This window comes from Festucalex cinctus, chromosome 19 (genome assembly GCF_051991245.1).
Source record: "Festucalex cinctus isolate MCC-2025b chromosome 19, RoL_Fcin_1.0, whole genome shotgun sequence".
Lineage (NCBI taxonomy): Eukaryota > Metazoa > Chordata > Actinopteri > Syngnathiformes > Syngnathidae > Festucalex > Festucalex cinctus.
In genome coordinates, this window is record NC_135429.1 from 753,393 (window position 1) to 769,825 (window position 16,433).

At 38.0% G+C, this 16,433-nt stretch overlaps 2 protein-coding genes and 1 long non-coding RNA gene across 25 annotated transcripts; 2 read left to right on the top strand and 1 right to left on the bottom strand.

Moving 5' to 3' along the window:
* Nucleotides 1-212: 212 nt before the first annotated feature.
* LOC144007613 (uncharacterized) lies at nucleotides 213-2,672 on the top strand. Of its 5 annotated transcripts, none has more exons than XM_077507405.1 (14): nucleotides 213-357; nucleotides 524-633; nucleotides 814-847; nucleotides 936-975; nucleotides 1,051-1,091; nucleotides 1,156-1,236; nucleotides 1,300-1,340; nucleotides 1,432-1,786; nucleotides 1,860-1,907; nucleotides 1,999-2,044; nucleotides 2,131-2,181; nucleotides 2,243-2,324; nucleotides 2,391-2,464; nucleotides 2,548-2,672. In XM_077507405.1, exons 1-6 carry the CDS (start codon nucleotides 313-315, stop codon nucleotides 1,225-1,227), a joined length of 342 nt encoding a protein of 113 aa, XP_077363531.1. In that variant the 5' UTR covers nucleotides 213-312; the 3' UTR covers nucleotides 1,228-1,236; nucleotides 1,300-1,340; nucleotides 1,432-1,786; nucleotides 1,860-1,907; nucleotides 1,999-2,044; nucleotides 2,131-2,181; nucleotides 2,243-2,324; nucleotides 2,391-2,464; nucleotides 2,548-2,672. The 5 variants fall into 5 exon arrangements, with proteins under 5 accessions (XP_077363531.1, XP_077363532.1, XP_077363533.1 ...); XM_077507406.1 differs by having other exon boundaries at nucleotides 2,277-2,324; XM_077507407.1 differs by lacking the exons at nucleotides 1,999-2,044; nucleotides 2,131-2,181; nucleotides 2,243-2,324; nucleotides 2,391-2,464; nucleotides 2,548-2,672 and having other exon boundaries at nucleotides 1,432-1,490; nucleotides 1,576-1,786; nucleotides 1,860-1,978.
* LOC144007614 (uncharacterized) lies at nucleotides 1,340-11,723 on the bottom strand. 4 transcript variants are annotated; one of them, XR_013280245.1, is made up of 10 exons: nucleotides 11,572-11,722; nucleotides 11,215-11,308; nucleotides 5,233-5,319; nucleotides 3,584-3,641; nucleotides 2,529-2,639; nucleotides 2,267-2,414; nucleotides 2,083-2,178; nucleotides 1,834-1,879; nucleotides 1,569-1,623; nucleotides 1,340-1,474 (listed from the first exon to the last, which is right to left on the bottom strand). It is a non-coding gene; the product is annotated as an uncharacterized LOC144007614 (long non-coding RNA). The 4 variants fall into 4 exon arrangements; XR_013280244.1 differs by having other exon boundaries at nucleotides 1,834-2,178; nucleotides 2,267-2,384; nucleotides 11,572-11,723; XR_013280243.1 differs by having other exon boundaries at nucleotides 1,834-2,178.
* LOC144007611 (uncharacterized) lies at nucleotides 11,659-16,049 on the top strand. Of its 16 annotated transcripts, none has more exons than XM_077507395.1 (9): nucleotides 11,659-11,893; nucleotides 12,003-12,187; nucleotides 12,267-12,329; nucleotides 13,483-13,537; nucleotides 13,669-13,747; nucleotides 13,818-14,128; nucleotides 14,284-14,324; nucleotides 14,444-14,831; nucleotides 14,905-15,408. In XM_077507395.1, the coding sequence occupies exons 2-6, from the start codon at nucleotides 12,158-12,160 to the stop codon at nucleotides 13,954-13,956; spliced, it is 366 nt and encodes a 121-aa protein (XP_077363521.1). In that variant the 5' UTR covers nucleotides 11,659-11,893; nucleotides 12,003-12,157; the 3' UTR covers nucleotides 13,957-14,128; nucleotides 14,284-14,324; nucleotides 14,444-14,831; nucleotides 14,905-15,408. The 16 variants fall into 16 exon arrangements, 13 of the variants coding, with proteins under 13 accessions (XP_077363521.1, XP_077363526.1, XP_077363527.1 ...); XM_077507400.1 differs by having other exon boundaries at nucleotides 13,818-13,911; nucleotides 13,977-14,128; nucleotides 14,284-14,831; XM_077507401.1 differs by lacking the exon at nucleotides 14,284-14,324 and having other exon boundaries at nucleotides 13,818-13,911; nucleotides 13,977-14,128; nucleotides 14,772-14,831.
* Nucleotides 16,050-16,433: the final 384 nt, after the last annotated feature.

Consider the following 16,433-nt stretch of genomic DNA (forward strand, 5'->3'; position numbering starts at 1 on the left):
TATCACTTGAAATACCAAAAGAAAAGTCGCCGTGACTCTGACAAGGTGGTCGAGCGGTAAAAACTTTGCCTGGTGTGCAGACGATCACGGTTCGATCCCCAGTGCTCTCAATTTACAATTCAAAAGTGGGCATGAGCAAGAATCGAACCCGAGCCTGCTGATTCACTCGCAAAGTCATTTACCACTCGACCATCGAGAAGTAAAAATATTCGCTCGTTTGGTCGTATTTAAGTTTTGGTTAACACATTTACCCCTACGTCACTCCAATGCTTGATGAATATAACCTCCAAAACAAAATGATCGTCAGAACTGATGGCCGAGTGGTTAACGATGATGTCTCCGGACCAGGCGACCCGGGTACGAAACCCCGACGCGTATTTTATAAATCACTTTGAACGAATCCCTCTCGCTTTCTCAATGCAACATAGCTCACTTTCTCCGTGTTTATTTGTTAAATAAAAGTCTTTTGTTTTTTTTAACTTATTTATTTCCTCGTGACGTCACCACCGGAAACCTATTTAAGGCGGAAGCAACGCGCCAGTCGTTCTTTCTCACCTCAGACAGCATCGCGTCGTCTTCGTCCTCCTGCTGCTCCGCACGAATTTCCACAAGATCGTCCAACACTTTGACCAGGTGAGTGTTCGCTATTTTAACTTTTTCAAATTCACTTCTTTTGCTCCCTTTTAACGCGATGCAGCACTTTTGGCGTGCTTGCATCTTGCTAACACGTTTGCGCCAGCGTTGCTACTTAAAATGCTAAACATGTTAAACTGCACTAAAACGCCCTCGTTTTTGTCTCTCACCTTTTTTCAGTTTCACGACGAAGGCAAGGGCCGTTTTCCGGAAGGTAAGTAGACACAAATGTAACATTTACACGGACTGAATCGAGCAGATTAACATGCATGCATGATAATTGTCTAATTGTTTGTCTACAGGTGGGAATCTTCAAATGGAGCCTAAAATGGCCGACTTGCTGTGCGTTTCAACTTTGATTCACAAGCAAACCAGTTTGTATCACGTGTTTCTAATTTGTCTCATTTCTGTCCACAGGTTTGTATCTTCAACACAACGGCCAGATTGACTGCAAAAAGGTGGAATTTGTGCGTTTTTAAACTAAATCAAATATCAGGTTGTTTGATTCTTACTTGTCTACAGGCTCCAAAATGGCTGCCTTGCTTTCGTTTGAGGTGTGGCTTCATGAGATGTTTGCAGTTCTCCTCCTGCTAAACATTTGAGGTAAGATGAACTATCTTGTAAGGTTGTTTAAAATGCTTACACCAATGTTGTCGTTTCTTTCAGGCCAGCAGCTGTAAGTCGTTGTGGAAGAGTCGTCGTCACTGGTGAAATAAACACGTTCACAAGAGTGCAGAATTTGTTTGACACCTTTATTTCAGCATATGATTGAACCTTGACCCTCTTGCGTCACTCCAGGCACAACGACCTTGGCCCAAAAAATCTGGACGAAATGACAGAGCTGTGGAACAAGACTGGTAAGAAGTCGGCAAAACCTGCAAGAACTCGGCCTCAAGGACCAGGATTGTAGAAGTCTGCTCAACAAGCTACTTTACCTTCCAGCGTGTTCTTGTGGTGCTGAAGAGCCTGATTGACGCAGCAGGGCTCCACCTGTGCAAATCAAACTTGTCTTTGTCAAAAGGTTTGGACCTGTTGCAAACATTTCACTTGATCAATCCAGTTTTTTTTTACTTTCAAATTCTAGATGGCGCTGGTGCAGTCGATGGGGAAAAACACTACCAACTTGTGTCCAACATGAATACCAATGGATGATGTAAGCTCTAAAGAAATTTGACAATTAACCTTTGAAAGTGCACTCACCTGCGCCTTTTTTTTCTTTGCATCAGCATGGCACCTGTCGGAGCATCTGCAATCAAGACAACTGGTTGCAGATGGTGCTCAAAACTGCCTCCATTTTCAATGTTTGTTTAAAATAAAAGAAAATAAATAATTTTGTTGACTGGTCCCTTGTTTGTGTTGTGCAAGTTTGTCAGTCCTCTTCACAGGTGCTGACGAGCTGCTGCAACACAAGGTTAATTATGTAAAAAAAAAAAGTGATTGTGTGCTTGCCATGGTGTCCACTTGTTTGCATGTTGGTTGTTTCAAATTTCGCTGCAGGAATTCTCCAAGGTGAAAGCAGACTGATTGATTGGAAGTCGTCCTCAGCTGGTAAGAGAAGACAAGTTTCATTTCAGCTTTCAATTAGCTCACGTTGAATTTTTGTGTCCAGTGTGGAGGACGACTGACGTTTTACCTGTTCACAGCCGAAGTTGGACAAGAGTGCGCACAAGTTCAGATTTCGCATCCACAAGGTAAATGTTGACACGCTTCATTGCACAATCATGGCAACTTGAACTCCTCCCCTTTTTTTCCTGTAGGCAGCAAGGAAGGTGATGAGCTTCCTGAAAATGCAGCAGTGTGGAAACAAAGTTCCAGAAAACAACTTGTCTTGGTAAGTTTCATGCCCCAATTTTTTTTTTTTCTGCACTACAAGGTGACTTAACTTTGTGACTCACTTTGTTTTCTTTGTCTTAGGTCCACCTTCTTGTTCCTGGCTGACTTGTTGACCACAAGCAGAACGTCATCGGACTTGTCGCTTTTGTTTGCTTTGTCATTTCATGTTTACTCTGCAACAAAAATAAAGCTTGATTACAAAAGAACACTTCAACTCTTTGTCATTTTCAAACATCACAGAAACAACTTTAAAAAAATAAATTAAACTTAGACAAAAAAAAAAAACTTAAAAAAAAAAACTTAAAAAAATTCAGGAATTAAAAAAAAAAAAAAAAAAAAAAATTCCTGTTTTTTTTTTTTTTTTTTTTTTTTTCGGATTTTTTTTTCCCCCTGGTTTTTTTTTTTTTTTTTCTCCCCAGGATTTTTTTTTGTCAGATTGGGTGGGACAAGGCGGGAATACTGCTTGCTGATTGGCTGATAGCTCTGGAAGTGGGTGGAGCAATGAGGCTAAAGGGCTGTGATTGGTTAAAAAGTGGGCGTGGCTCTGCAAAAAGAAGCGCTGTGATTGGTCAGTATAAATGGGCGTGGCTATAGAATTTTGAAGCGATGTGATTGGTCAGAATTGCAAAAGTTTGCAAAATCGTGCGTTGTGATTGGTCGGTTTGAGGTGGGCGTGGTTATGCAAATTTGAGCCGCTTGCTGATTGGTGGAGCCAAAATTGGGGCGGAGTTAGAGCTTTTGGAAGCCATTTTGAGTCTTGAGCTGAGAGGTGCACATCAGTCACGACAATGGACACAAGACTTTTTGTCTTTATGGTTGACAAAGTGATGAAAATGTCAACATTTGGACAGCAAGTGACATCAATTTGACCATTTGGAGAGCAAACGGGCCGAGTAAGATGCGATGACACATTGGTTTGGTGACTGCTGGCAAACTCTCACCTCAAGAACCTTTCACATGGTTTGTTCTGACGAACCAAAGCAGTTGAGGGCACATTGACGGATAAAATACAAAAGACGTCTGTTCAAGTTAACAAGTCATTTATTTTTAACAAAACCTTGACAACATTTCAGATGCTTTTTGCATGTGTGGAATCAACTCAGCTGAAGGAGCTCACCTGTCACCTGACTTCCTTCCACTGACACACGGACACCACATCCGACATCTGGCACGTGCTGGGATCAAAAGTAAGTGACAAGTTTGTGACATCGTCACACACCTTTTCAAATCACAAGTTCATTCAAAAACACAAAGAAAGGGGAAAAAAAGACGGAGCCAACAGGTGGGCAAAAAATAAATCAATAAAAAAATAAAAATAAAAAGTTGCTGAAAAGTGGCGGAGAAGCTTTTGGCAGACTGTCAGAGGAGTTTATTGTCCAAGCAAAAACTGGTCGTCAGGGCTAACGAGGCATGTCAAGTGAAAAGCAGTCATGTGACAGCACAAATGTCAACCTGACCAAAAATAGGCATGACATGTCAACGCTTCTCAAATGACACTTGAAAAGATGGATAAATGAGCAGCCATGCAAAAAAAAAAAACATTATTTATTTATTTTTTAATGAAGTGAATGATTTCTTTTCGAGAAAAGGTGTGAACTATGGGCAAGAAACAAAGAATAACACTTTGATGTATTTGAAAAGTGTGAAGTGTAAAACGGGCGAGAAACTTTTTTTATTTTGTGGAAATAAGAGCAGGTTCAAATCAGTGTTTTTGTTTTGTTTTTTAATTGGAGGCAACGAGGAGAGCGATGCAAAGTTGCAAAACACTGCCATCTTCAGGCCAGACAATGCAATTGCACCTTTTGGAGTTGTCCATCGTTTGTAGAATACATCATGAACTCATCCTCACATCAAAAGTAGCAATTTCTCCCGGCAGACGAAGCTAAACTGAATCCTGGATACATCTAACAATCACCTTGTGCTTCTTCTTTGATTCACTTTATGAACAATTTTAGCTCAGACAGCTATTTCTGAAGCAGGATCCTTTCCAACATGACGTCATGATACGACCAAGTCCATATATTCGCCGATATTATCAATTATTTTGGAAATCTCAACATGTCATTTTTTTCTGTTTTCTTTTAGAAGAACTTACTTTAACAAAGATTTGGTTTTATTTGGGAAGAATGTTAGTTTTGGTTTTGTTGAAAGAAAGTGGAAAAAAAGCAAAGCAAATGTGTTTTTGGTTCATTTATTTATCATTTTTGGCAAAATTTCACATACATAAAGTGTACATTTCTGGGAATTAGGCCTTCCTTTACGAACTCAGGCTTTTATTTTCTGTCAATTAGATATTGTAAGCAATACAAAAAAAATGAAGACTGTTTCTGCTTTCATTAAATGTAACATATTTATTTCATTTCACATCTATTTTTATTACCCCCGAGCGAAAGTATTGAATAAAGTATAATTTTTTATTTTATTTTTTTTTAAGGCTATATTATTAAATTTAAATCTCAATTGCATTTTCTGGCCAGAAGATGGCAATGTTTTCACAGTTTTGCTTTTCTTGTTGCCTACAGTTTAAAAAAAAACATAAATCAATACTGATTTGAACCTGCTGTCATTTGCACCAAATGAAAATGTCACGGAGTTTATCGCCTGTTTCACACTCCAAAACTACCACACTTTTCAAATACATCAAACTTTGATCTTGGTTTCTTATTGGCATGCTCAAGAGTACAGATTGAAGTCAACTGTGGCTACAGATGAAGAAAATTGGACGCTTCCATCTCGTCAAGCACACAACACTGCGCATGTACTCACAATCATCATGTGTCCAAATGCAGGTTGCCGTCTGTCTGTCTGTCCGCCCGTCCAGTCTGTCTGTGGGCTGCTGAAAGCTCCCCCAGGCTGTCAATCATGCAGACAAAAACAAAAACAAAAGCAGTGAGTAAGATTCTCCTCCCTTTTCACATCCTGATAACAATCGGATGTCAACATGGCAAAATATGACAAACGCGTTCAAATTGGATGTCAACAGGCAACAAAGTGCTCCTCCATCATTCCTTCACCTTCACGACTGATTCCACAAATAAGAGTCTTAAACATGGAAAATGATCTTGGAAAGATATTTTCCATCTCAAAACTATGAAACCTTTTTCCAAAAACAGTTTGACCTTGACAATATATATCTTACAATATTTCAGACATACAAACTTGAATATCACATTCTTCAAATCTCTTATTTTAAATGATTTAATAATTGTGGTACACTTAACTTTTCTTCTCAGAATCAAGTGTTATATTTATCTTCATATATATATATATATATATATTTTTTTTTTTTAATTTTTTTTTTATATATTCGATATTTTGAGTTTTGTCCACTAACTGATCAGTCATCAGTCTTTTCAGCGTGCTGGACATATTTTATTTATTTATTATTATTTTTTATTTTTGTGTGTGTGTGTCTTCCCTTCCACAAGGAATGGCTTCAACAAGATTTCAAGCTCAAAAAATGTCAAAGTGAAATATTCAGATTTTATATTGCAAGAGAAAAAAAATGTTCACGCTAAATATAAAACTCTTAATGATGGCTGCAACTAAGGGTAATAATCGATTAGTCGGTCCATTATTTTGGCAATTAATTGGATTAAATAAAAACTTTACATCCCTTTATTCCAAAGCAGGACTTTATTTGAATGCACAATAAATGGCTTATGATTACTGTAAAATCTTTTTTAATTGTTAAAAAAAAAACAAAAAAAAAACAACAAAAAAAAACACTGCCATAGAGTTGGTCTATGTCAAAATAGTTTTGCTGGATTATTATTATTATTATTATTATTATTATTTATTTTTTTTTACAACTGTGACAGTACAAATTTATAGGTCTGTAATTTGAAAATAAATGTTGATCTCCACTCTTATAAATCAGATGGGAAAAATAGCAGTTTTTAAAAAATGGTTACATAAGGAGGTTGCACTTTACATTTTACAATACCTGATATTAAAGCCATATCAATATTTAAACAGTTTGTATGTGGACTTTAAGGAAATTAAGAAGCGTTAAACAATTCATCACTTATGATGGTGGCGATGATGATGATGATGATGATGATGATGATGGTGGTGGTTCCTATTTAGTGAGACACGTTCAACGACTGGTCGCCTGTTGTCCGGGACGGTTCACGACCATCACGACGAAAGTCTAGCTTGTTAGAATTTTTGCTCGTCTTGACGCATAATGTGACATAGCGACATCGTCGTCCGTTTGGTTCCATAGCAAATTGACCAATAGCGAAGGGAGCGAAACGTCAATCACACACTGAACAGAACTTTATAGCTCTTTATATTAGCATTTTTATTTTATTTTATTAGCATTTGTTTATTTATTCGTGTATGTATTTATTTATCCCCTGGATATTTCATGGGCTGGGGCCAGACAGGTGCATCTCGAGGGGAAAAAAAAAAGAAAAAAAAAAGCGCCCCGCTGCAGCGCTGCGGCTGCACGGAGCGCGCACGCATCCGTGCAACCCGTCAGGCAACGGCGACGTGAATAGAGGAGCAAAATATATTGTGACTGTTGTTCTAATAATTTCAGAGATTTGGTTTGGGCATATGAGTAGGGATGGGCACATATTTAGTGAGGATCGATCACATTTTCATATAGTCGGGCCAGGCCTCGCCGCCTTAACTGTCACACGCTCTCACTTGAAAGTTGTTGTTTTTTTTTCCCCCTCGGAGTGAGTGGCGTACTATCCAATGCACCGTAAAACAAGTCAAATATGAATAAATGAAGCAGTAAAAAAAACACTCAAACAATATAATATTGTTTGATAAAATAATAAAACAAGATGTCATCCCGAAAATTAATGAACAAAATCGGCTATATTGCCCCGTCGCATATAGGCCTAAATAGATGAAAATACAATGTTGGCTACTAAATCATATTTTAAACAGTATTGAGGAGCAGGGAGCGCAAGCAATGCGCTCACATCACACTTGTCCCATGCGTGCTCCATTCACCCAAACACTCCCTGTCCTTGCCTCTTTTTTTTGTTTGTTTTTTTGTTTTGGTTTTTTTATTTGGTCCAACCTCCCCGACAAACAGTGGCCGACGCGTCTCTCTTGGCAAGACAACACACTACACGTCTGAACGCAACAAGATACCAGCCGATCATCGCGTGTTGTCTTGCCAAGAGAGACGCGTCGGCCACTGTTTGTCGGGGAGGTTGGACCAAAAAAAACAAAAAAACAAACAAACCAAGGACAGGGAGTGTTTGCGTGAATGGAGCACGCATGGGACAAGTGTGATGTGATCGCATTGCTTGCGCTCCCTGCTCCTCAATAGTGTTTAATGATTTAGCCAACAATGTATTTTAATTTATTTAGGCCTACATGCGCCGGGGCAATATAGCCTATTTTGTTCATTAATTTGCGGGATGACATCTTGTTTTATTATTTTATCAAACACTGAAATATTATATTGTTTGAGTATTTTTTATATTGCTTCATTTATTCATATTTGATTTGTTTTAGTACGGTGCATTGGATAGTACGCCACTCACTCCGAGGGGGAAAAAAAAAACAACTTTCAAGTGAGAGCGTGTGACAGTTAAGGCGGCGAGGCCTGGCCCGACGATATGAAAATGTGATAGATCCTCACTAAATATGTGCCCATCCCTACTCATATGCCCAAACCAAATCTCTGAAATTATTAGAACAACAGTCACAATATATTTTGCTCCTCTATTCACGTCGCCGTTGCCTGACGGGTTGCACGGATGCGTGCGCGCTCCGTGCAGCCGCAGCGCTGCAGCGGGGAGCTTTTTTTTTTCTTTTTTTTTTCCCCTCGAGATGCACCTGTCTGGCCCCAGCCCATGAAATATCCAGGGGATAAATAAATACATACACGAATAAATAAACAAATGCTAATAAAATAAAATAAAAATGCTAATATAAAGAGCTATAAAGTGCTGTTCAGTGTGTGATTGACGTTTCGCTCCCTTCGCTATTGGTCAATTTGCTATGGAACCAAACGGACGACGATGTCGGTATGTCACATTATGCGTCACGACGAGCAAAAATTCTAACAAGCTTTCGTCGTGATGGTCGTGAACCGTCCCGGACAACAGGCGACCAGTCGTTGAACGTGTCACACGGCATTAGTCTAACTATATCAAACATTTTTTTCCCAATATTTAAACATTTATCTTTTTTATGACATACATATTTTTTGAAACCAATATTCAGAATGTATAAGCAGTATTTGTATTATCTGTATCTCGTGCAGGTGAACGGTCCGTGTCTTTTGGTCTTTGGATATTTGTTTGAAAACAGAAATGAAAAATAAGAGAACAACTCGTCATTTGATTTTTATTTGAAAATAGATTGAAATACATCTTGATTTTCTTGTTTGGATGTCTGGAACGGGTAATTGAGTCTAAGTCTAATTACAGTTTTCTTTTCGATTTGTATTTCAGACACGAAAATAGACACACAAATCGTCACCGCAAGCATTTCTCATACTTGGCCAGGAGATGGCGACACTGGCGTCTAAAAAAACAAACAAACGATATTGTCCTGTGTATGACCATCTCCAGCCAAAATTACACAAACACTAAGTACCACTTGGAATAAAATGTTTTTTAAAAGAAAGAAAGAGAGAAAGAGAGAACTTAAAAATAGTTAAAAAAAAAAACTTTAAAAAAAAAACTTAAAAAGCAGAAATAAATAAATGAACTTTTTGTTTTGTTTTTTAAATCATGAAACATGCCTGGACAATTTTATTTTATTTTTTTTAAATGATGGTGCCCCTAAGACTGAAAATAATGTGACTTTCAGGACATGTTGAAGGTTGTGGATGAGCATGACCGATATCTTCAAATTGTAAGCGGTCATTTGGGCAACATTTTCGGACATAGTCTCCACTATCACTTCAAGTTTGCTCATGACTGCATTCTCAGGGTTTCGCTCGCATGTCAGAAAATGCCAGCCAAAAAAATAAATCAATAAAAATGCGCCCTGTTGCTCCAGATTGCTCTATGATCTTTTTTTTTTTTTTTCACATTTGAAGAAGTATATGGACAGAGAATGTGAGGATCTGGACTCTTTAAAATTATAACGAAAAAAAAAAAAAAAAGTTCAATATTTTTCCTTCCGGTTTTGTGTGCTTTGTAGTGACAATGATGTTTTACTGTTTTGGTTTGTTTTTTTTCTTCAAGCCATTGGCCATTCAATTAAGTTGAGAAATGACGTGTTTGAACAGAGTGGTGCTTTGAGCAATTTGTATTGATGTTCTCCTTAAAATAATCCCATCAGGTGTTATTAAAACTATGTTGACATTTACTGTTATTATTATTGTACTACCTTAATGTTTTTGTCCAGGCCTGTTTTTTTTTTTTTTTTAAACCTAAAACGCCTAAAAAAAAAAAAAAAAAAAATATATACCCAAAGTAAATTTGAAGCTGTTTTGGGGGTATCAGCAAAATTTGGATCTCTTTTTGAAGATAACACATGATAAAGTGCAACTGGCACTAGAGTAATGGAAGTTTGAATTAAAAAAAATATATATAAAATTATGTTTATTTTATTTATTTCATTATTTTCCACAAAGTCTGCCTTGGAAATGAATGCAGCATGGTGCTGTGGACTGGAAAACGCAAAAGGATCACAGTGTGAAGTCTTCCCTCGTTCCACTTCAAATTTGACAATAATACGAAAGAAAATGAGCATTTTATACGTTTTTCCAAATCACAATTTAAAACCAATGTCTGATTTTCCTTGTTGTTATTGTTATTATCATTATTATCATTATTATTATTATTATTATTATTATTATTATTGTCACCATCATCATCTCCACGTGTTTAGTTACCGTTTGTGGAATTTTGACTGGAGTCATACAGAATCAATATCGTTTTTAGATGACAGTGTCGCCATCTCCTGGCCAGTATGAGAAATGCTCGCGGTGACAACTTCCGGAATGGAAAACAAAAATACGAGCCTTTTTTTTTTTTTTTTTATATTTGTGCGTCGTGCTGTATCCTATTTACGTTTTTAAAATAAAATTGATAATCAAACTATGATTAGGCTTTTCCTAATAGATATCAGAATCGCTACTTCCCCACTGCTGTTAGACTCCTGAACACTGTCTCCTGATCATAATTGCACTACTATAAATAAATATCTGTTAATACTGTAGAGATAGTCATATACAATTATATTATATATAATTAGAAATATTTTGTTTATCAATGCTGAATACATATTAATAGCCTGCAATAATGTGTATATACTGTTTGTCTTATTTTTAAAATATATTATTCATTTTTGCTAAAACACTTCTGGATGGATGCAAACTGTATTTCGTTGTTCTGAACTTGTGACAGTGCATTGAAAATAAAGTTGAATTCTATTCTATTCAATTCTATTCCTTGCTCGTTCCAAACAACCAAACGAGAAAATCGAGCTGAATGTAAATTTTGGTGTTTCTATTTTAAAACAAAAATGATATTAGAAATTCGTTTTTCTATTTTTAATATCTGTTTTCAAACATATATCCAATGACCAAAAGAGACACTGACTTATTTCAATAAATATGTATTTTTTCAATATTTAAACAATTGCACTCTTTTTTTTTTTTTTTAGGACAAGTGGTCTAATAGATACATATTTTTAAACCAATACTCAGAAATTATTAGTAGTATTTTTATCTGCAGTTTGCGCACGTGTACCTAATGTTTTGATCCACTCGCCACCAGCTACATCGAACAAAAAAGAAGCAAAATAGGCATGTGTTACCTTTTGTAGAAGATGTTGATGACGAGATGTCCAGGATGTAGCAATTTGTAGCGTGTGAAGCCATCACTCGCTTTCATTTTGGCCATCAAAGCTTCTGTTTGGAGAAGAATACACCAAACATTCAAGTCACGCGTTTTCCTTGATTGACTTTTGATTGGCAGCTGAGTGCTATTTGTGGGCGTGCTAGCTAGCGAGCTAGCTGCCGAGCCACAAGGCTTTGTTGACATATTAGCAAGCGAGCTTCCAGTGACCTCGCGAGTAACAATAAACAAACTCAAGGGTTATCAACATCCTTCTAGGTCGTGTATTAGCCATACACATATTAAACGGCAGTTTAAATTTGTTTAAAATACTCACTCAAACGACAGGACTACAATTGCGAACTTGCTGAACCGGATGCCTACGGGAAGCGAGAAGGTTCAAATCACTTTAAGGCAAAAAATGTGCGGTTGACAGGTTGTCTTGACAACGCAACAAAAATAAATAAATAATACAACAAAAAGATGTTTATTTGTACAATTTTCGGGAAATCCGTTGGAGCTAGTTAAACACTTCCAAACAATCTTTAAAAAACAAATAATTTTTGTAACGAAAATGAAAGTGGCGAATGTGCTTTGGTGAAATAGCCTGCTCGGTTGTCAACGCCAAAATTGAGTCAAAACAGCTTTTTTCATTCTTGGTAAGTCCTCCTTACACCAGACACCGTGCAACAAATACATAAATAAATATACACGTGAATGAAGGTTTTTTTTTTGTTTTTTTTTTTTTTTGTTTTTTTTTTTTTGTAGCGTTAAAGCAGCAAAGCTGACGGGCCACCGGGTGGCGCAAGTGTGCAAAGCGCCGTTCAACAAGCAGAAGAGAGCGCCGTTCAATTAAGCAGAAGAAGACTTTGATAGGTGATATTGGAGACAGGTGTGCACGACGGGATTACAGGTTAGGCAAGATGGTGCCGACACGTGTGGCCTTTTCTCAGGTAAGTTAGCACGCGAGCAAATGTTTGGCCGGCGTTTGTTCCCGTTTCTTACAGTGACACGTATATTTGCTTCTTGCAGGACTGTCTTGAAGTGAAAAGTCCAAACCAACCGGTGGCGTTTACCTTCATCTGTCAAATGCAGGTAAGCTGCTGGCTGCATGAACTGTGAAGCTAACATTAGCTTAGCTTCACAGGGACACAACAAACATTTGAGGTTTGATCACATCACGTCACAATTCAGTTCACTTTGCTTTATTTTGCAATTAATTTGGGTACTTTTGCCACCATTTCAAATGTATTTGCTTTGTTTGGTTTTAATGCTGGCCAGCTTTTTTTTTTTTTTTCTTCTTCTTCTTCTTCCATTGTTGTAAATGACACACCTGAAGGCTTTGTACTGAACTGTAAGGTCTTTTGTTGTTTAACTAATTGTTGATTGGGTCTATTGAATATCGTTTTATTTCTGGTGGTGTGTAACTTTTGTTTTTGTTTTTGTCTTTTTTTTTTTTTTTTTTTTTTTTTTTTTCTCCCCCATCATTGGTCATTTCCTTGTCTGGGCTTGTGAATTTTGCTGTCGTGGTCAAATGTTTTTGTTTTTCCCCCTTCAACTCTGAGTTATTGAATTTGTAAGAATTGTACCCAGCCACCCACCATCTCCATCTTACAATTCATGTGAAGGGTTATCTAATATTGTCATTTATTTTCCTTGATTGTTTTTTGTTTTGCAAACTTGTGAATGTGATATTGTCTTATGCACTGTTTTTTATTTTTTGTTTTTCTATGTGTAATTTTCTGCTAAACTTGGCAGTCTGGGTCATTTTATTTTGTTTCAACATGGATTGTATGAGGGTCAAATATACAAACACACATGAAATAAAGTTCCCTCCAGCACACAATTAATGGCATGTTTGTCTTTTGCAGGTTGGATGATGAGCCAGATGGCACGAGGAGGCAAAGGAACAAGTCAAGAATCAAGCGCACACATAAAACTTGACTTGTTATATGAATTGTATGATGTGTGGGGAGTTCCAGGCGCGCTTTGGTTGACTTTGGTTCTGGGTGACAATTTTGTGCTGGACTGGAAAGGTTGCTTTGAAATGAGGACAAGTTGGTCAGGGCTCCGAGAGCTGACGGTTGGAGTTGTCTTGCGTCAGGTGGTCTGCACTTGTGCCTTGTCTGGATCCAGACGTTGTTGTTGTTGACGACAGTTGAAGGCCAGTGTAGGATTTGAGGAAGCACGATATGTTAATAAGCACAAATTGAAATCAATGATGAAATTGTCCCACTCTGTGTTTCAGGCTTGTGGAGGCACCAGCTTTCGTGAGGGGAACCAAGAGGAAGTGGACCAATATAGTTAGTACACAAGTGTTTTTTTTTTTTTTTTTTGGGGGGGGGGGGGTCAAGAAAAAGCCAGGTGAGCACAATAAAATCAAAGGTGTCAGGCCTTTGTGTCAACATTGTCTAACACTTGTCATCCGTTGCAGCCGATTGGTCCAGCCGTCTCCGCTCTCGTCTCCAAGTTGCTCAAATGTTTTTTTTTTCGCTTCTCCTTGGATGCTTAAGGTCAGCGGACGTCGCCAACCTTTGATAAGCTGTTGAGACTCATTTCTGTTTTGCACAAATGTTCTTGCAGGTTGTGGGAGGGGCCATCACATCCAACCGCAGCAGTTGCACAAAAAGGGCCGCGTTTGTGTGCTTGTGTTGAGCAGCCTCATGAAACACATCAGGCAAGTCAAGAAATAAGCAATATGAAGTTAGCGCATAACTCGTGACATTTCTTTTCTTTCCCCAGCAATTTAGGAACCAAGTGGCTGGCACCAGAAAGATGACTTGACACAAGATGTTTGTTGCTATCAAAGCTGTCTGACTTGCGACCAGGAGGGGGCAGAATATGGAGCTTTGTGGCATGCCTTCGTTGTTTGTGTGCAAAGTGTGGGGAGAGTGGTTAGTGTTTGCAAGATCTTGCTCTGTCATTGTTTTTGGCTTGTCTGGGTTCAGTTTTGTTCCATTGATGGCTACTTGAAAGTGGCTTTGCACAATGTCGGTTGCATTTCAGGCACAAGTCCGTCATATTGAGCCCTTTTTTTGTCAATTTTTAGGCTTGTCTCTGCACCCGCTCGTACAAGAGGACCTGAACCAAGTACACGACTCATTTTGACAGTTTTCTTCTTGCACAAGAATTTGTTTTTAGCTAATGCAGAGCAGTCTTTTTGGGGTTCACTGGTCCACTTGTTGAGATTTTTTATGTTTTCCTTTCAGATGGCGTTTAGGTCGGGAGATGCCACCACAAACCTTTTAATTTCGCCAGCTGTGGGCTCAAGAAGCCCTTTTGAGATGCTATTTGTGATTAACTGGCTCGACAAATGCACTTGAATTCATCTTGCAGGAAGGAGGCGGAGTCCGTCAAGTGGCAGCATCAAAAGTCAACAGTGACCATGTGCATTTGTCTGCTTGTTTTGCAGGTTGAGAAGATGAGTGACAAGTTGGTGAAGTTGTTTGGGGGCTGAGCAGCTTTTTGGTTTGTGCAGTGCAGGCTTTGCATCATGATTGAGCAACATTAATCGAACCTTTTTTTCTTCTGTTACAGGCTGAAGAAGAATAAATGTACACAAAGGAGCTCCAAATGAACGTCTTCATTGCTATTGAGGCAAGTGTGCAGTTGATTGTGTGTCAACACAGATGACACGTTCACAAGAGTCTGTTTTCTGTTCCCCACAAAGGTGCTTGTGGATGCTGCAAGTGTTGAAGAGCAGAGCCAGCAACCTTCCAGGGAGGGAGAATGTCTTGTGTGAGACTCGCGATGTTCGTTTCCACTCTGTCACCAACTCACTGGGTGTGCACCAACTCACACTGACTGCATGCTTGTCTACCCCACCCCCACACACTAAAAAGGTAGCCGGTGTCTACGTCTATGAAATGGTTTTTTGTTTGTTTTTTTTGCTTTTTTTTTTTTTAATTATGGATACAACTGAAGCTTGTTTTACTTGTCTGTTCCAAATATGCTTTTCTGCTTGAATAAAAAAAAAAAAAGTAACATTTGCAAGCTGTCAGTTTTAGACTTTGGAGAGGGAGAACATGTACGATGCATTTAATAATTACAAATATGTATAATGTTGCACTACATTTTGCCAAGCATGCTGTCTAATAAAGCATGTCGAATGAACATGTATGGCATTTTTCACAAATGTGTACTGCTGTTGTGAATAAAGTGATGGTTTTGTTGTCGTCCGAGTTGTTCTTCCTGCAGACGACGGGCAAGCTCCTGCTGGCTCTTCTGCTGCGGTCAGTGTGCGCTTCAGGTCGCCGTGTCTGCATTCACGTGGCCCTCAACATCTCAAGCTGAGGTACGCCGCCTCCCTTTCGGTCCCCTCAGCTTGAGATCACCTGAAACAATTCAACTTTGAAGGCCCAGGGGACCAATTGTAGGCTAAAAGCTACTACTGATTCATGTGAAGAGGGACCAGTTTGACATGAATACCTTGAATGTTTGTGTAAAGATGTTAACATTGCTAATACATCACTTTTTAGGATAAATTACTTGAATATTGTCTAATCTGTGGTGGGATGTTGGGTGCTACCTGTCTGGATGTCGAGACCAGGGTGAGCAGATTTTCAAACTTCCAAAATATTTAGAGCTGTCAAATGATTTTTTTTTTTAAATCAGATTAATCACATTTTAGGATTTTGATTGATCGCTTAATTAAAAAGGCTTTTTGTCATTTTTTTTTTCCAGTCAAATTTAAAGTGCACCTGTTAAATGTTAATTCTTTTGACATTTAATGTTGATGTCAACAGATTTTGGTCCCCTGCACATACTGATGCTCTTTTTTTTTTCTTTTTTTTTCTAATCATTACTTGCATACAAATATTCTGAATATCAACATTAAATGCTTTACTTCAATGCATACTGTTGTGTTTATTTCTCAAACAACCTGTGCTACCTTTAACGTAACCATCTGTCAGCTAAAGCTGCTGTCAAAATATTCTGCATTAATACATAATACTATATATATGTATATGTATGTATATATATATATATGTATATATATTGATTGATTAATTTGATTAATGCTTTAACAGCACTATTAAATACACAAATTTCACCAAATTTAATGGCTCGTCAGTCTACCCGCATGCTACTAGCATGCTATTGGCATGCTACTGGGTAGCTAGCTTTCTACTAGCTTTCTGCTAGCATTCTATTAGCATGCTACAAGAATACTACTAATAGAATACCCACTAGCTTTCT